We start from the raw sequence: 19,665 nt of genomic DNA on the forward strand, positions 1-19,665 counted from the left end.
CTAACCCTTTAAGCTAGTCTACAATAGCTACAATACCCATTAGCTGTTTAGATCATTTGGCCATATAACAATGTATTTGTGTATATATTTTCAAAATCAACTACTTGAGGTGGTTCTCTGAACAACTAGTCAGATGAAGAAGTGTGATGTAATGGTGCTGGCTTAGGGTCATGTTAAGCAGACATCAGTCAGATACATTTCTTAAGGAAGTTTACAGTCTAAAGATTTTGAAAGAAGTCTCTGATGCTCTCCAAAGCTACATTTATTTTATCAGTAAAACAGTGATAGTGCTAAATATTATCAAATTGAAAATAGTCTTTTAGTATATTTTTAAGTGTAATTTATTCCTGTGATGGCCAAGCTAAATTTTCAGCATCATTACTCCAGTCACATGATCCTTCATAATGTGCTGATCTGGTGCTCAAGAAACATTTATTATTAATATCAGTGTTGAAAACAGCTGCATAATGTTTTTGTTGTTGAAACCATAATACATTTTTCCCATTATACACTTTTTTTGAGGATTATTTGATGAATGGAAGGTTCAAAAGACCAGCATTTATTTGGAATAGAAATCTTTTGTAATATTGTAAATACTTTATTATAAGCTATAATATTATAAAAGTTTTTAAATGGTAGTGTATACATGTATTTATATATCATATGCATATAAATGTATCCTATATACAGTAAACAGTTAGTTATGTAAATGTCTAAATAGACTAAATAGGCTTACATATAAATAATGAATTTTAAAAATGAATTGAGATATTTTGACAAAGCTAACAGACAACCCATGCCTGGATGGTGGTTGGAGATTTGTTCTGTCTTGTGTATAATAGTTAGGAAGCCTCAGTCCCTTGGCTTTGCCTCTCAGCTGTGCAAAAGGAAACCTCATATAAAAGAAGCCTTTGTTTCTGTCCTCTCAGTCAGCCCAGGATAATGTAATAATAATAATATCCTGTTTCTGGGTTGTTCTACCTCTGCAGTGAGACACCAGGAGGCCCTGTAATAAAAATAACAAATAACCAATTTTACATGAGCAGCCTGCTGTTTTCAAAGGGCCACATTCTGTCAACAGTGTGATCTCTACACACTGATTTTACACCACAATCCAAAGTCCAGTGCTTTTCCTGTACTTTCACACTTTGTTCTGCACTTGTTTTGTTTGTCTGATCCTCTCTCATGCTCATACATTTATGTCTTTTAGATCTGCAGCCAGTAACATATTGTGAATCCGCATTTTGGTGCTCGATTTCCTACTACGAGCTGAATCAGCGTGTGGGCGAGACTTTCCACGCCTCGCAACCATCTCTGACAGTGGACGGCTTCACGGACCCCTCTAACGCAGAGCGCTTCTGCCTGGGTCTGCTGTCCAATGTCAACCGCAACGCAGCCGTGGAGCTGACGCGCAGACACATTGGTACATTCAGCTTACATCTATGAAAAATACTAGAATTAGAGATTCTGAAATAGACCAAATCTGTAAACTTCATAACCTTTCCCCCAGGGCGAGGCGTGCGTTTGTATTACATCGGCGGTGAGGTGTTTGCTGAGTGTCTGAGCGACAGTGCTATTTTCGTCCAGAGTCCAAACTGTAACCAGCGGTATGGCTGGCACCCCGCCACAGTGTGTAAGATTCCTCCAGGTGAGTCAGTCCGTCTGTACACTGTGATTGGATGAATGTGCAGCTGTGTATATATACATCCTATGAGTCACTCAGGCATGTTCTGGTGTCAGACTTCCTCATTATGTTCCATAGAAGCACTCAAGCATACATTTGTGTGTTTTTACTTCTGATTTTCTCTCAGGCTGTAATCTGAAGATCTTCAATAATCAGGAATTTGCAGCTCTATTGGCCCAATCTGTGAATCAAGGATTCGAGGCCGTGTACCAGCTTACCCGAATGTGCACCATTCGCATGAGTTTTGTCAAAGGCTGGGGGGCAGAATACAGGTAAGCTAAGACACAGGATATATATCACAGGATATATACACACACACACACACACACACACACACACACACACACACACACACACACACACACACACACACATTTTAATGTTTTTGAAAAAGGTATCTTATGCTCATCAAGGCTGCATTTATTTGATCAAAAATACAGAAAAACAGTAATATTGTGAAATATTATTATAATTTTAAATAATGGTTTTCTATTTTAATATACTTTAAAATATAATTTATTTCTGTGATGCAAAGCTGAATTTTCATCAGCTATTACTCCAGTCTTCAGTGTCACATGATCTTTCAGAAATCATTCTAATATGCTGATTTGATACTCAGATATTATCAATGTTGGAAACAGTTGTGCTGCTTAATATATAGAGAGAATATATAATATATATATATATATATATATATATATATATATATATATATATATATATATATATATATATATATATATATATAGTATATATATACAATATATATATATATATATACACACACACACACACACACACACACACACACACGTACACACACACATAATTACTAACAATACTACTGTTCAAAAGTTTGGAGTCAATATTATGTTTTTTTGGGGGGTTTTTTACGAAATGAAAGCTTTGATTCTATTTTATTTTTGTAATTTTATTAAATTCATCAAAATTACAGCCTAACCTACCTAACCTTCTTACAAACGATTACAAACAATTTCTAAATCAAATAAATGCTGTTATTTTGAGCTCACTTTTCATCCAAATATTCTGAAATAAATGTTATCTTGGATTCCACCAAAATATTACGCAGCACATCTCGTTTCAACATTTATAATAATAAGAAATGTTTCTTGAGCAAGAAATCAGCATATTAGAATGATTTCTAAAGGATCATGTGACTCTGAAGATTGGAGTAATGATGCTGAGAATTCAGCTTTGCCATCACATGAATAAATATTTTAAAATATATTAAAATAGAAAAGTTATTAAGTATTAAGTATTTTCCTGTGTTTTTAATATGACTTTATATTTGTTTGTGTATGTGAATTAAAATGTATTGCTTATACAAATGTAGAACCGGCTTAGGGATTAGTTTTTTTATATCTGCACCACTTTCAAAATTGCTCTGTACACGTAAATGCTGAGTTTGAAACAAAACACACAAATGGCATTTAATCACTTTATTTCTGTGACAGTAGCACACAAAGAGCTAATGGTTGCCCTTGATTATGTAAAACGGTTATTCCTAGCTGCTCTGTAGTGTGTTAAAAATGCTTGGCAGGCATGGAAACACATTACTGACCCAGATTCTCCTTCCTGCAGGCGGCAGACAGTGACCAGCACCCCCTGCTGGATAGAGCTGCATCTCAACGGCCCCCTGCAATGGCTGGACAAGGTGCTCACTCAGATGGGCTCTCCAAACCTCCGCTGCTCTAGCGTGTCATAGGACGAACCCTCAGCTCATTTCAAGTAACCATAACCATTTAATGACATTCAGGACCCACCCTCTATTGCTGCTTAATGCCAAGCATACAAAAAAAGCAGAATCAAGGGGCGGGGGAGACAAACACCTGCAGGACTCCTCAGTTTCACTTTATCAATTACAGATCCCAATGTTTGGGCAAAAACGGACACGTACAGTTGAAGCACTTTGAACAATGACACTCATGGAACATGGCTGATATTTCCTCAGTGTGATGAGTTTAAAATGAGGCATTTTCCTCATTGTGAATTTAAATGTGATAATGAAATTATGATTCTGTAATTTTTTGTTTCGATCAAGAAGTGTATCATGCATTTGAATTGATCTTAAGGTATTAGAATCATGGGCTCATAATATGATTGCTCAAAATCATAAATGTCCTCATAGGGGGCCTATAGTAGACATTTCTGGCGATTTAGTGCGGCACCAGACAAGCCTTCAGAGAAGAGTGTTTTGTTTCCACCACCTTCAGTGAAGGGGTCTTGTGTGAACTGTTACAGTATGTTAGCCTGAAGCTAGCGCTTTGGGCAGCTTTGTCTAGTTTTTTGTGTGTAGTTGTGCTCAAGTAAATTGCACTGCACTGGACAGGTCAATACAATGTGATTGCGATTGCTGTCTCAAATGCACGGTCGACCAGGTTATACTTCTGACAGGAAATGGAAAATTATTTTTAAAAAAAAGTTACTATGCCTTGATTATGAAAAGCACTTGTTTTTACAACCCAATGATGGTGTGAACAAGAAAATAGCATTGGAAATTTGTCAATGACAAACGCTAATAGTGCCATATTTCTTGAACTTGATGGTTACCGTTTGAATTTTGCTCAGCAAAGACGTTTTTGTAAAAAATATTTTTGCATAATAAACCGAATGGAGATTGCGAAAGTATATTTTTACTGCTGCCCCAGAGTATTGTAATTAAGATTAAGTAAAGTATTTACCGCCCACATCTGCAGGTGGCCATTACTGTCATATTATACATTGATTTTTAGGACAAATGGACACTCTTAAGGCCCGTTCACACCAAGAAAGATAGCTATAAAGATAACGTCCACACCACCAGCAGACGATATCGTTCTGTTCATTCTAAGCACTTAGCACATGCTTGTCTGCCGCTTTAAATGCTCGAGCTCGTTACAGGAGAACGGATTCTGATTGGCTGTCGATGTTTTTATCGTTAATCCGCAGGATAAAATCCGTTATGAAAGTGATGCCAACAATATCGGTTCTCTGTGCCGTTATCGTTTTAGCTGTGGCGTGGACTCTGCTATTCTTTAATACTGAGAACGATTTTAGTACTATATATTTATCGTTATCTTTATAGTTATGGTTCGTTGGTGTGAACGGGCCTTTAAGGTGTGGCCACAATCACATTTATGTGGTCTTGACATTAATATGCTAATTAGCGAACATTTTATTAGGTGGTAAAAAGGGTAGCAATATTTCACTGGTCTAGTATGATAGGATTTGGATAAAAGTGATAAATATATGAAGCACTGCTCACACATAAGTCACTTTCACGAGCGAATCAATGTGACCAACTTGAACCTGTTGTGAGGGAAATCTTGTGCAAATTCCCAATCATATGGATTTTATTTAATTTCAATAGGAAAAAAATTGCCAAACAATGGTAGATATGACCGCAGCATTATTCATCAATGTTCTCTTTTAAATATTCGCTTGATTTCATTGATTCTCTTCTGTGTATGACTGGTGAATGAAAGGGATGTTTTAGACTCCGGACTGTCAATCCATTAAAATGATTTTTGAGCTTGTGAATTCACATAACAGCATTTCATTTCATATCTCTACATACTAGACTATTTTACAGTGATTTTTGAGTGGGTAAAAAAAATTGGCACTATTGTATTTATACAATATAGTTATTTTCCACAGAAAAATGGAGGGCAAGTACTGCTGGCAGCTCTTGGAAAGCTTGTATTTTTTACATAAAGATTGATTTCACAAGAGAATAGTATAAATGGCTAGATTTTTATGCGTACATTTTGCTCTTCAGGTTATTTAAATCCCTGACTTTGTTAGTACTGACATTTAACAACTAGCTCAATGCATGGTCAGAACTTAGCAGTCCATAATCGTGTTTCTCATTGGGTGATGTCTGGTATCTCAAGGAATAAGCACTGAATCATTGCTCATGAAAATCCTGACAATCCGTTTGATTTTGAAAATCAAATGGATTTTTCATGGAACGACTGATGCTTGTGTTCGAGTCCCCCAAGCTGTCTTTAGCTCTGAATCTTGCCAGCTCTTCGTCTGTGACTCAACAGGGCCAAAGGATTGAAAGTGGACTGTTGATATTATTTAGACTTGTCCCGTTTGCTGGAATATTGCTTTTATCCCGTTTCTTTTCTTGCACTTTTGATTTGAAAGCAAATACAACATTCTTTGTCTTATAGTGTCAGAAAATTCATTCATATTCTTAAACTGGTGCTTAAGTCTTGTTTTCCCTGAATTTCCCTTTTGCTTTTCTGTAACGTACAGTCACAAAGACTTCACTTTTCTTGCATTCACTGTTATATTGACTTTTGTTATGTACGTTTTAATAATAAAATGTTTTAAGAGCATCGTTGTTTCAGTTTTTGCATGTCAAATTTATTTCCAAACAAAACAAAAGAACATTAAATTGATTTGACAGATGATTCTTTTAATTGATGAAGAGCTAATGACATGCTCAAGCATAGTCCGTAATTGTGACTTATATCAAGAAAATACGTTTAAAACAATCCATTTTTGTCAGCTCATCTGTCATATGATTTACAACAACTCTTGACAGAACCATAGGCTTCATCCTTGAATGTGGCTTGCACCGAAACTACCAGAGAGCAGACAAGATAACAATCTTGCCCCCTGCAACCCATTCAATGGCTCAGAGATTACAATGTTTAAAGCCAAAAGCCCATAATGACTCTGTACTGCCTGATTGAGGTGTTGGACGTTTATATTATAGTAACAGCAGAAAATCTCAGTTGCTGTTTTTGTCCACATTCTTGCATGTTCCTCATGCCGGATCTTGGTTTCTCGGGCGGGACAGGGCTGGGCAGATTTGGGATGACGGGGTTTGAAGGGTCGGATGAGTATCAACAGTGGAAGCTGCTGGTCAAGATTAACTCTCCTCCCCTGATGACAAGCCGTCAATCTCATCTTGGTCTCCACCAATAGCCATCCAGAATGCTTTTGCAACCTGATTGAGGTTAATCTACAGTTAGTTCAAGTTTCACATTTTTAAAGTATTAGCATTCGTGTTAATAAGATAATATTACCTTCTCTGCATGTACTTTCCTCTGTTCATGTGGCAACGAAGAGGCCTTGTCTACAAGAAAATCCAAATAGTGAATACTATTTATAAAAAACAGGACTTCAATTGAATTTAAATTTTATATATATATATATATAATTTGAGATCATTAAGTAGAAAAAAGAAATTACTGCTTTTATTTTGCCAGAACCAATTAAATTGATAAAAAATCATACATTCATTATTCATACAACATTGACAATAATAATAATTTTAAAAAAATGCTTCTAAGCACCAAATCTGACTGGAGTAATGGCTGCTGAAAATTTTATGTAAAACAGAAAACTGTTATTTTAAATCGTAATAATATTTCACAATATTACTGTTTTTAACTATTTTTGATCAAATAAATGCAGCCTTGGTGAGCTTTAGTTTTTGGGTCCAATTCTCACTATTAAGTTGCTTATTAGCATGCATATTACTAGGATATTGGCTGTTTATTAGTACTTATTAAGCACATATTAATGCCTTATTCTGCATGGCCATTTTCTACATCCCTTAATCCTATCCAATACCTAAATTTAACAACTACCTTACTAACTATAAATAAGCAGTAATTAGGAGTTTATTGAGTCAAAAGTCTTTTTAACCTTTCATCTCTTTCAATTTTGTAAAGAGTCGTTCAAAATTCTCCACATCCGCATCCCCAGCTGTTAGATTAGCCAACTCTTGGATATCTATGTCAATCATGGGATCTGTGACAGATTGGCAAATATTTCATTAAACACTGAACAGAAATACATTAAAAAAAATAGCTTCATATGTTACATTTTTAACAATAATTTACCTCAAAAATGAGTATAAAATCAGAGTATATAATAGAGGTGGCAAGGTACATGAAAAAACATCCGAACCGTTCGGCTCGCTTGTCTCGGTTCGGAGCATGTGTGTCGCACGGTTCGACGCATGAGCCTCGTGCCCGTATGTTACATTAGACAGTGGGTTTCCTTTTTGTGCGAAATAAGAGGTGTGTGTGGACATACAGTAAAAGAAGTAAAAGACAGTAAAAGTGGAGCGTATAGAAATGGCAAGTGGGAAGATAAGGAAGGCTGCCCGGAGTTGGAGGATGCGCCAGGGTTGTATTGCAGGGCAGAAGCAGTGCGTATGGAGAGCGGGAGCCGTGCGCGCCCGTTGTGCATTCACACACTGGCAGCGTTTGTCTCGCGCAGCTGAACCGCGGCTCGTGTATTGCAAATACAGACGAATATTGTCCATTCTGTCACATTTTCCGGTGTTCTCCTCCGACCCCTGTCTGTCTCGTGCTTTGATTTATGATTGGCAGCATATATCTGCTGCAAATGCGACCGTTCCCCTCTGTCCCAAACACACATGCATATAACATGTTGTATATAAGTAGTTCACATGATAAATGTAACATTAAAGTTAAGATATGCTTCTAGTTTTAATAATCTAAACAGGCCTTTGAAGTTATGTCATAAAGTGATTGTGAAACACACAGAATCCTTCACTACATGATTTAATGGTGAAATTTGTTATTTTTCATGTTAATCAGTGCATTGTTCTGATCAAAATTGACATGATTAACATAAAAATGTTACGCCAATGTGTCAGACTCGGTAGACAGCGTAAGCTGGAGACAGCCAGTAAGGAATGAACTTCTACATGATATAACCATTTTTTTTTAACACTGTATCCTAAATTGTGAATAATTAAGCTATACATCATATGCTGAAGTAAATTTCTGGAGTGTTAACGATTAAAAGAAAAAACAACAACAGTACAGAACCGAAAACCGTGACCCTAAAACCGTGATACGAACCGAACCGTGGGTTTTGTGTACCGTGCCACCCCTAGTATATAAATATATAGCCTTTAGCAAAAGTACATACCAACTGCTGTGTCTACTGTATTATTCTGGTTATTCTCTGCTCTCTGGCTCTCAGTGCCTTCATCTGTACTGTTGGATGGGGAATGAGAGGACTAGCAAAAGGGGAACAAATAGCCTGTTACAACGAGATGACCTTTCACCCAAAAATGAATACTCTGTCATCATGTATTCACCCTAAAGTTGTTCCAAAATTGTATGAATATTTGTATGATATTTTGAAGAATGTCAGAAACATTGAACTCCCTCGGATGAAAAAACCCCCAAAACTTTTCCCATCAACTGTTTGATAACCCATATTCCTTAAAATATCTTCCTTTGTGTTCGGCAGAAGAAAGAAATCCATACAGGTTTGGAACAACTTGAGGGTGAGTAAATTATTTTCTATTTTGGGTGAACTATCCCTTTAAGACTCTAACATACTCAGACAAAGCTAAATAGTGTTCATCTACATATTTTAAATAGTAGAACATTTAAAAAAAGACTAACCAGTGTCTCTTGACTGGGCCGTGGGGTGTTGTGATGAGAAGCCACCAGGCTGCTCATTAGCCCAAATCCCTGATTATGTTCTGAGGGGAATAAATGATCATCAAAAGAAAAGTTAATTAACATTGCTTAGAATAAACCTGCGAATATGGTTTGTTGTAGATGGCATTGGCATTTCATAATGAATGATCTTTATACACGAAATTGAACTGAATAATGTGAGCTGATTTACAGCAGAAATTGTCTCATGTTTAATGAAGTTTGCATCATTAATTCTGTTTATTACTGTGAAGCTGTTTTGAAACTATTTCTATTGTATGAAGTGCTATAAAAATAAAGGTGACTTGACATTGTACATTTTGCATTAGGGCAATACAATCTCACCATCTTTCATCTCGACACTGGACCACACGTTGGCGTTGAGGGCCTGCAGGATTCTTTTTATTCCAGTAGACTCTGGGAAGTCATCTACGGGATACACAAAGACTGTAAACAAAACAATTTTTGTGCATAATCACGACTTTACTATGTCTTCTCTCTCACCATCTTCGTCAGGTATATCTTGAGGGTTGAGCTCTACTAATTCAAATGCGTGAGCCAGACACCATTGCTGGGCTTCCTGTCTGCTAACACCTGCAATGGTATATTCACACCAAACTTAGCAAAAAAACTACTGAACAATGAACAATACCAAACACACACTCACCGCTGTCACACACATGGTCACACACTAGGATCAGCACTTCCGGAGCAAGTTCCTCCACCACTGATAACCAGGAGTTGACATTGTTAAGGCCGTCTTTCTGAAATACATAAAGAGGTGAATCAAGGCCACTTGCATAGAATGGCGAATTTTTCAAATAACCAATAGGTTTATCACTCACAGTTTTGCTGTCAAAATAAACGATGAATGCTTGCATAGAGCGGGCAACCTCTGCATTCATGTCGAATTTGCTTGAAACAACACATAGACTGACGTTTGCTGTGTAGTATTTGTTGTTAATTGTCCATGGAAACCAAGAAACTCTTTCCTCTATTTTGGTAGCTTGTGGCAGTGATTCTGAGCCCAAGATTTCTGGAATAAATACAGACAAAACTGTTATTGGCCAAGAGTGTATTTCAAAAGATGCCCAACACTGCCGCCTGTTGGACAAAAAAAAAAACCCAAAACAAACAAAAACTGGATACAAGAAATCAATTTTTTTTATTTAAATGTACTAAAAGTGAAGCACTAACGATAGATAGATAGATAGATAGATAGATAGATAGATAGATAGATAGATAGATAGATAGATAGATAGATAGATAGATAGATAGATAGATAGATAGATAGATCATTATTATTAGAATACACATTATAAACATCAGACAAGAATAAACCTTACACACCCAATTTTACAGGATCTTATAAATGCTCAGTGTAAACATGTATTATGTTTCACAGTGATGCACAATGTATCAGGCTATATATTGCACACTTATTATGTAAGTGTAGCACTGTATCAAGAATATTTGTAAATACCAGAAATTATTCACACATATTGTCCCGTTCTATGATGTTTTATCAAATATCTAAGATGCAAGGTATTTGTAGAAACCCAATATGAGAGACAAACGTGTAAAGAAAGTAATTTAACCAAAGACTGCATGTTACATGAAATGAGCAAAAAACCAGATGTACATTTATAAGATGACAGTTGGGTAATCTTTACAAAAAATACTGTGTTATGCTATAGTTACACAATACATTAACGCACAATATATTTCATGCAATTAATAATTAAACAGTTATCGCGTTTTGATATGTTATTAGACACCACGATGGACGTTTCTTGTTGACAGCTAACGTTAGCATAGCTGCGAAGCTAACGAGTCTAGGATACATTTCCCCCTTGTACTCACGTCTAATGAGCTCCTCTTCTTTAAAGCTGGAATCACAACTTGTGACCAAGATACACGGCAGAGTAGGTACTTCATCTCCTTGATCATCTGCCATCTTAAGCGTTTTAGACACTTAAAAACAGGTCCTACTTAAAGTTAGCACGTTAGCAACAGCTGTCAACCTCCTCCAGGAAACCTTTCACCTCTAACCTCAACTTACTTCCGTGTCTGCGCGTGTGTGGAAAAGAAAATCTAAAGTTTACTTTAAGAGTTATAGCAAAGCGGCTTTTCGGTGAAGAGCTTTAGAAAAATCGCAAGTCAGTCATTGATACACACTACTAAATAACAAAATTCTAGCAATAAAAATAAAACTGCCTGACCGTGTTTCTCACAGAGAATGTAATGTCATACGCGTCGTGTTGTTGCCATAGTTACAGCCAGACGTTTGTTGAGAAAAAGATTGACTTGTACTTAAATGTGTCTTGAAAACCTAAATGAGTGATTTAGTTGAGATATGGCCGAAGTCCTTAAAAATAAGGATGAAGTTGGGCATGTTTTAGTACAGGTAATGTGCAGTTACTATAATAAACGAAGGCTTGACAACTTTTTAAGTGTTAAATATGCAAACTTTTAAGCTATGCTAGTTACATTATATGATTGAATATGACATAGTTACGTTTGTAAGACTATATTCTTGTGAATTTTCTCGTGTCTTAGGTGCAGGATGATTTGAGACAACTAAAAAAGAATCTCGTTCGAATGACTGTGCAACAGGACGGGGAGGTTTTGGACATTCAAGCTTTGGATACAGCCATTAGCAGGACAGAAAATGGAATAAGGGTATAGAAATCACGACTTTGACTTGACTAGAATATTTCTATATAGTTGAGGTCTGTATATCCTAAATACACAGCATACAGTACCAAATTTCTGTATTGTCGAATAGTGTGTGCGTGGGGTGGGTTTATAAAATTGCAAAATAAATACAACTATATTTAATTAAATTTTCATTACATTTTATTATTATTTTATTTTAACCTAATTGAAATCTCAGTACCTGGCTTGTAAGATTCATGAGATAAAACACAAAAATATGTGAAATGTGGATGTGTTAAGCATGAATGAATAATGACTGTGTGTAAATATGATATCTGTTTATTGATTCATCATAGAGGCAAGCAGAATATTATCTGAAAACCATTAATAATCAGGTTTTGACTCTACCGTGTATTGAAGAGCCTGAAAAGAAAATTGCCCCTGCTAAGCTTGTTAAATGGTATTTAAAAAAACTTTCAATTTCAATATTTCAATTACATAATGTAAAATTGCATGAAATCTAAAATTACGTTTTTATAGGCAGCCAACCTACGAGACAATACCTAATGCACGTCCTCAGAGAATCCAGATTTCTGGTCCATCCCCTGGGGAAAAGGTTTCCATCTTTACACTTATTCATGACATTTGATAAACCAAAAAATATGTTTATTCTGTACTCTATGTTTCTATCTCCCACTCAGCACAAGTCAGCATTTATCACACGTCTCCTCAATAATCCTTCTCACCCAAAGAACAAGGAGCTCATGCAACAAAATTATGGGATTCAGTTTCCACACCTGCACAAGAGAAACAGGGACAGTGTGAGTTTCTGACAGGAATGATTTTATTTTTTATAAAATCTCCCTTAAAAAATCTGTCATCATTTACTGACTTTTTTAAAGATATTTTGAAGATTATTGTTTTTTGTGACCATTGACATAGTACAGAAGAAAAAAAACTTGCTGAGACATTTTTCAGAATATATTGTGTTCTGTTCCACAGAAGACAGAAAGTCATAGAGGTTTGGAATGACATGAGGATGAGTAAATTATGACAGAAGTTTATTTTTTGGGAGATTTATCCCTTTAATACTATAGTGTTCTCGTTCCTTCACATGTGTGGCTGCATTAGAATCCAGCAGCTTTTATGATTAAGGCTTATTGATTGTGTTGATTATATGGCGGCCAGTGTTGACTGTTGCCTTAACACCAGCGTCTGTCACACGAGCCTCACGAAAAGAAATGATGTGACTGGCATGTAATAATAGATGACTCCAGTCACTTTGCTTTCAAACAGGAGATGCGGATTTGAAGGTCACCTGGTTTGGCAGTGACAGCTAAATCTGTCTGTTGGTAAACAAATTAATCTTTCGAAAGGTCACCATTTGTTTTGGTGCTCTGTTTCCCCCCCTTCTGCTTTCCGCTGCGGTTCTTCCTCTATCTCCGGCATCCTCTGCCTGTCACTCGTGAGGAGGCTGTCATGTTGTTGAGAAGAAGGTATGAGACTTGGCTGCCGAAAGCAGACAGACGCAGATTGCGGCACATCAGCATTCTTCTGAGGACGGCCACCGCCTGATTGCAGTTGTATGGGCTGCTGCTTTACAGCTGTCTCAGGACAGGCACTGGTACCTGTTCCCGCATGCCAATAAGACAGCCGTGGCTTACCCAACTGGCACTCGCTGGCGCTCTGCCTGCTGCGTCAATACCTCTATGCTGTCGGCTACTTCTCCGCTGAGTCTCCAAAGGAGCTCCCACTGTTTGGTTTTTTTTAAATGTCCCCTTGTACCACTTAAACAGCTGCGAGCCTCAAAACCACTCCAAACACCTGGCTGGTGCTCGTGGTTTGTCAGGGAGCTCAGTGGTGTGACAACAGACAGGCCAGAGAACATCAGGGGGAGAATCCGGAACAGCAGGATGAGGAAAGTACAGAAGGGCTCTGTCTGGCATGTGCCCACAACTTGACAAACTCTCAGTGTGCTCTCCATTATATGTTTGTCGGCAATGAGGAAGTGACCGACCTTCTTCTTTGATGCTGTTTTGTGTGCTATGATTAATGCACGTCCTACTCGTCGCATTTTTTTTTACACCAAAAAAGTTGATCTGGCTTTTATAGGCTATAAATTGTCGGTAGATAACGCGTTTTTATTGGGCTTTTTGTCTTTTGAAGTGACATTATGTGTCCTCGGGAGTAATCTGTGACTTTTGGTGCTTGTTTTTATCAAAATGATTGTAAAAATTAATGATGAATTATATTAGTCGCTATATGACTATTGCGAAAATCCTAATTATTGCAGCCCATTTTATTGTGGAATGCGGAGCACGACTTTCATTTGATTCGTGAACTATTATATGATAATGAGGAGGTACGAGCATTTTAGGCATTGCTCTGATGGAATTTAATTCTAGAAGATTTCAAACAGCTGTTCATTTGAGGGAAGGTGCGAGACAAATAAACCGAGCCGTGCTCAAAGTATCCAGAAAGCATTGCCAGCATGTGATTGATTGCTTCAGGGAAGGGGGCTTATTGGCCAGTTTACAATGTCATTAACTGCCTGTATTTTAGCTCCAGCTTTATTTTAATGAATGCAGAAAATCTGTTGGTTGTAATCACACAACATCACCGCGCTCTCTCTCGCAAATGTGCACGCACTTGTGATTCGCTACAGCCAACGGAACAGAGAGAAAGAGAAACCATATTTCTTGACACCTACAAGCTGCCACCAGCCTGATTAATGGATAGTCGTCTTTCAGCCTTTTACAACAAAGTTTTGTTTGGAGGGAAAAATCTGATCGGTGACCCGAAGCTAATAGCATTCTCCATGAGCAAGTTACTGAGCGAAGTATGCTCCCTCTCTCTCTTCTTCTAGGATTGGGTGAATGGTGGCTTTAGAGCCTGCAGGCAGGTCTTTTTGGCCCAGTGAGACGGGGCAGTAGGTTAATACCCTTTGTTCTGTCACTTTCAATACCTCTGACCTTTGACCACAGAGCTATCATTCGGGGCTCAGTAATTCCTCCATATTTGGAAAATGTTTTATTGCCTTTTGAAGACATTCCCATTACTAGTTCTTTGAAGCTTGAAGAATTCTGTCACCATTTACCCTGTTGATGAAAGTGAATGGTGACCATGTTTATCTTAACTGATTGTAACACACCAAACTTAAATATCCAGATATGATTTGAATGCTAAATTATGAATTTAAATCATCAAGTACAGTGAAATAAATCATGACAGATTTTCTGGGTAAAGCTCTTTAAAATACTTATATTATAGCTTAGGTGAACCACAAGGGTTAGAAAGAGTATAGTGTACATTTATATAAGGAAAATGTGCTTGCCTTGGTTTTTCTAGGTTGGGACTCAAAGAGTGGTCACTGGCCCAGCTTTAGGGAATTTCGCCACAACACACGGAGGTCTGCCTAAACAACTACACCCCAAATCACTACCCGAATGCGAGCACACAAATGCAGGTATAAACTTCTGCTGAAAACAACTGATATTTCTTCATACAAACACTACTGTTCAAAAGTCTTTTGTTTTTCAATGTTTTTGAAAGAGGTCTTTTATGCTCGCCAGCTGAATTTATTTGATTAAAAGTATAGTAAAATTTGTAATATTGTGAAGTATAAATAGAATTTAGAGTTTTCTAATATATTTTAAAATGTAGCTTATTCCTGTAATGGCAAAGCTGATTTTTCAGCAGGCATTATTTTCTTTAATCATTCTAATATGCTGATGTGGTGCTTAAGAAATATTTCTTATTATCATCAATGTTAAAGTTATACTCCACTATTTTTGAAAATAGCGAATAGACTCCCCTAGAGTTAAACAGTTGAGTTTTACCGTTTTTGAATCCATTCAGCCGATCTCTGGGTATGGCGGTAGCACTTTTAGCATAGCTTAGCATAGATCATTGAGTCTGATTAGACCGTTAGCATCTCGCTCAAAAATGACCAAAGAGTTTTGATATTTTCCTATTTAAAACTTGACTCTTCTGTAGTTACATTGTGTACTAAGACAGACGGATAATGAAAATGGTATTCGAAAATGGTAAAACTCAACTGTTTAACTCTGGGGAAGTTGGAAAATGAGCCTATTTTCAAAAATACTGGAGTGTTCCTTTAAAAACAGTTGTACTGCGTAATATTTTTGTTCAAACCTTGATTTTCTCAAAGATTCATTTATGAATAAATGTTCAAAAGAGCAGCATTTATTTTAAATAGATTTTTTTTTTGTAACAGTAAAAGTCTTTACTGTCACTTTTGATTAATTTAATGTGGCCTTTATGAAAGTATTACTTCATTTAAAAGAAAAAAAAATCTTACTGAACCCAAACTTTTGAATGGTAATATATGCATGTTCGCATACATTTGTTTGTTTGTGCCCTCTTTTTGTGTTCATGAGTAATATGTTGCAGTCACAAACCCTGAAATATTTGTGTACAGGTCCTCTGTGCAGATTGTAATGAGACTTGTTTGGTTTTTCATTCATTCCAGCGCTGCAACCCTCTGCAGCTGACCTCTCTTCAGTGCAAACTCCACCACAGCCCAAAGCTGTCCATGTGCTCCAGAGAGAGGACAGTGGCCAAAGTAAGTTGGGTCATTCTATTTCCATAATGTCATTACACACTTGCGGCCTACATTTAAAGTTAGAAGGTCAATTTTTTATGCATCCAAAAAAATCTTTTTTTGTGTATTGGATCCCCACAATCTACATTCATAGGGAAAATAAAAAAAAAAATTTTTTTTTGTTCAATTAACACTTGATTGTGATATCTGTGATATCTTATGTTAAGTGTCAGTCATCCATTTAGTACTCTTTGAAATATACAGTGTTGGGGGTAACACATTACAAGTAACGCAAGTTATGTAATCAGATTACCTTTTTCAAGTAACTAGTAAAGTAGTGCATTACTTATAAATTTACAGCAAAATATCTGATTTACTTTTTCAAATTAGTAATGCAAGTTGTGTTACAGAGGTGTTGTGTGCGCTGTGTGAACATGATGGTTATTGTAGTTGTGAGGATGCATTTACTCATCTCACAAAAACAGGTTCAGTATTCCTCAAAATGAATAAAAACAAAGAAATACAAACTCAGAATATTACGCAAACCTGCAATACTTAAATGTTAAATTACACAAAAACTCACTTTATTAACCAATGTCTTTGCTGTTGACAATTGATGATCCAATTCAACCTTGCTAATAAGAAAATATGACTTTAGATAAACATCATATGTGTGTTTAATTTTTTTTTATTGCTGAAGTAAGCGTTGAACTTTCTTCTTCTTCCTTCAGCCTGAGGTTTATTCATTTCACTTTTGGGTTGAAAGGGCCTTTACATTTGCCAAAAATATGAATTATTTATGAATTTATTTTGGTGAGAAAAAGTAACGCAAAAGTAACACATTACTTTTCATAAAAAGTAACTAAGTAATGCAATTAGTTACTTTTTAGAGAGTAATGCAAGATTGTAACACATTACTTACTTAAAAGAACACGGAATATATATATATATATATATATATATTATACCTCTATGTGTACTTCTTATCTGGTTAATGATAGATGAGTCAGAAAATGCTTGCAAACGGGAGATGGATGTTACCAGAGACGGAATGGCTCTTGGAAGATCAGCAAGCGAGAGTCCAACATTCAGGACCATGCGCGCTCCCCCTCCTTCAGCTGCTTCTGGAAGCTCTGACAACAGACTACTGACTCATGGGTTAGCCCGACTCACCCCACTTAACCTGCAGGTATTATTTATTTGTACAGAGGTGCATAAAGTCATTTATGACAAGGATATATAGTGTGCTCTGCTCGCTGAGGTAACAAACAGCTCATTTTCCATACCCACTATGTGTCTTTTGTTTCTAATAATCGTTTGTTTCTCAAAAGTACTGTTATTTTATGCTGTTTTTTGCATGTGAACACATACTAAACATGAAATCTGGTCATGAACGCTTACTGACTGATAATCAATTTTCCTTTTCTGTGTAAAGTGACCTTTTACCCCCCATGTAATGTTAAATGTGTCAGGAATAGCTTTGGGGCAGATATAGGCAATGATTTGAAATGGTCACCCTCTGCAAGCTTTCGGATTTATGAAAATAAGCTTTTACAGTTGCTTTCTATTCAGTGGATTTTATTTTGTTTTTTTATTTATTTATATGTCAGACAGTTTTTATGACAAAAGTTGTCCCAAATGACATAATATACACTACACACTTTATACTATGCACTATGTACTCAACCGTCTAGTGTATGAATTCTAAAGGTTATTTTGTCCTTCAACATTGGAGTCTGTTAGCCATTTGAGTTGCATGAAGTGTCCAACATTCCACACTTCATTTTTTTCGGTTAATTAACTGCATCATTCAGGTATTTGAAGTGTACTTTTCCTTTTTGGAATTTTTAGTGTGAATGCACTATGCACACTATTTATACTACAAAATGGCATAGAGGTGCATACGTACCCAAATTGGGACACATCTATAGCTTTCTTAATCCCTTTTTTTATTAATTACAATAACCTTTTGCCTTTATATAATATGCATTTCTCTCTTCTTAGAGCATTCCAGTGCCAGCTGCTGTCAGCAAATATCCTTTCACCGTCGTTGAGGGTCAGATTGACCCGGACGCTCCTGACTACAGTAGGTTTAAAAAGCAGTACTGTCTGTGCTGGGGTGCAATTGAAGAGGCTCTGGACCAGCTGCAGCAGATGTTACTGGACTTTGCAGTGCCATTGGCGCGAGTGTGCGGAGAAAGGCTGGCAGCTTGCATGCAAAGCAGTGAGCTCAACTGGATAGGCTGCAGGGGCTGGGGCACCCATTTGGAGAAGCTACTCTCAGTGCTGGAGAACAGGGATGAGGTATGGGATCTGATGTGTCAGCCCGGCCAGCGCTACAAAGGCAACGGGGGGCATCAGGCAGCGGCTGTGCGCATCCAGACCTGCTGGAGGTGTTACTCTGCCCGTACCGCCTACCTGCTCCAACTCAGGCCCAAATGGGCGGCGCAAATTATTACCATGTCTCTGCTGAAACGTGCCAAACTGGGCCATTTGAAGAAGAGTCTGCAGGCCTCACGTCTCCGCCAACTGGAAAACTACCGCATCCGGGCAGAGGTAAATCATATACACATTTATACAACAGTTAGTTCTGGTCCTCAAATTTGATCGGTAGAACAGCTTTTCAAAAGCATTGATATAACATTTTAACAGGGGGACTTTTCATTGTTTGTATTGCTAGATTCACTACGCTTGTCTTTTGCACATTTCAGATTGTCAGTCTGTACATGAGGTATTACATTTGATGAGGAACAAGTGTGTTATACACATTCATACTTGTTCCTCATACTTTGTTCCTCATCAAATGTAATACCTCATGTGCAGACTGACAATCTGGAATGTGTATAACATAAATGAAATCTGGACCTACTACATCCGCCATGTTGGCTTTGTCATGTGTTCATTGCCATTAACAACAACTTTACCGTGGCATAATGGGATAGTAAAGTGTCTATTGGATGAGAACTTCAGAATCTCGGCAGAAGTAGTAGGGTATGCGGGTACTTTTCACCTACTGTTTTATGAATACTACAAATTCAGACATACTATTATTTCAGATACTTTTTTTTTGCCTAGTATATAATAAGGAAGTATGCATATTCAGGTGGAGGAGCTGTCTTTATTATTAGTGAGTCAATCAATTGTTCAACCAATTGGTTAATTCAGTAACAAAACAATTGCCTCTATGAGTGAATCTTTCATTCAACCAATTCTTTTAAAAATGGTGATTCATTCAGAAAAGAAACAACTGTTCTTATTTGTGGGTCATTATACAACCAATTAATTTAAAGGGGTCATGAATTGAGAAATCA

General features: G+C 36.9%; 3 protein-coding genes across 5 annotated transcripts in view; 2 read left to right on the forward strand and 1 right to left on the reverse strand.

Annotated features, from left to right (window-relative positions):
* Positions 1 to 6,029, forward strand: part of smad3b (SMAD family member 3b) — a 23,042-nt gene extending 17,013 nt beyond the window's left edge. The window contains exons 6-10 of one of the 2 annotated variants that reach the window (XR_013817232.1): positions 1,211 to 1,423; positions 1,511 to 1,648; positions 1,812 to 1,956; positions 3,287 to 3,843; positions 4,802 to 6,028. Coding sequence is in view for 1 of the 2 variants with exons in the window: in XM_079825743.1 (XP_079681869.1) it covers positions 1,211 to 1,423; positions 1,511 to 1,648; positions 1,812 to 1,956; positions 3,287 to 3,410 (620 nt within the window). In the remaining variant the exon portion in view is untranslated. Of the gene's footprint in view, positions 1 to 1,210; positions 1,424 to 1,510; positions 1,649 to 1,811; positions 1,957 to 3,286 lie in introns of both variants that reach the window. The other variant, XM_079825743.1, reaches the window with a different exon arrangement.
* aagab (alpha and gamma adaptin binding protein) lies at positions 5,987 to 11,203 on the reverse strand. Its single transcript, XM_079825745.1, has 10 exons — positions 10,996 to 11,203; positions 9,978 to 10,168; positions 9,800 to 9,896; positions 9,637 to 9,726; positions 9,478 to 9,561; positions 9,097 to 9,176; positions 8,612 to 8,702; positions 7,352 to 7,456; positions 6,727 to 6,776; positions 5,987 to 6,647 (listed from the first exon to the last, which is right to left on the reverse strand). Exons 1-10 carry the CDS (start codon positions 11,087 to 11,089, stop codon positions 6,570 to 6,572), a joined length of 960 nt encoding a protein of 319 aa, XP_079681871.1. The 5' UTR covers positions 11,090 to 11,203; the 3' UTR covers positions 5,987 to 6,569.
* A 200-nt stretch (positions 11,204 to 11,403) lies between these two features.
* iqch (IQ motif containing H) overlaps positions 11,404 to 19,665 on the forward strand; it is a 38,009-nt gene continuing 29,747 nt past the window's right edge. Inside the window, exons 1-9 of one of the 2 annotated variants that reach the window (XM_079825113.1) lie at positions 11,404 to 11,539; positions 11,692 to 11,814; positions 12,147 to 12,250; positions 12,331 to 12,406; positions 12,492 to 12,611; positions 15,139 to 15,256; positions 16,283 to 16,375; positions 17,356 to 17,543; positions 18,359 to 18,910. In XM_079825113.1, coding sequence (XP_079681239.1) covers positions 11,489 to 11,539; positions 11,692 to 11,814; positions 12,147 to 12,250; positions 12,331 to 12,406; positions 12,492 to 12,611; positions 15,139 to 15,256; positions 16,283 to 16,375; positions 17,356 to 17,543; positions 18,359 to 18,910 — 1,425 coding nt within the window. In that variant the 5' untranslated portion in view covers positions 11,404 to 11,488. Of the gene's footprint in view, positions 11,540 to 11,691; positions 11,815 to 12,146; positions 12,251 to 12,330; positions 12,407 to 12,491; positions 12,612 to 13,251; positions 13,713 to 15,138; positions 15,257 to 16,282; positions 16,376 to 17,355; positions 17,544 to 18,358; positions 18,911 to 19,665 lie in introns of those variants that run through there. The other variant, XM_079825114.1, reaches the window with a different exon arrangement.

Source organism: Gobio gobio (genome assembly GCF_949357685.1).
Source record: "Gobio gobio genome assembly, chromosome: 9".
Taxonomy (NCBI): domain Eukaryota; kingdom Metazoa; phylum Chordata; class Actinopteri; order Cypriniformes; family Gobionidae; genus Gobio; species Gobio gobio.

What these genes read in the sequence shown, in the direction of transcription:
- aagab (XM_079825745.1), bottom strand. Translation starts at nt 11,089, where the DNA reads ATGGCAGATGATCAAGGAGATGAAGTACCTACTCTGCCGTGTATCTTG. An exon ending in CAGTGTCGAGATGAAAGATG is followed by an intron (nt 9,177 to 9,477) that starts GTGAGATTGTAT and finishes TATTCCCCTCAG; the next exon opens with AACATAATCAGGGATTTGGG. An exon ending in GGCCCAGTCAAGAGACACTG is followed by an intron (nt 8,703 to 9,096) that starts GTTAGTCTTTTT and finishes CCCTTTTGCTAG; the next exon opens with TCCTCTCATTCCCCATCCAA.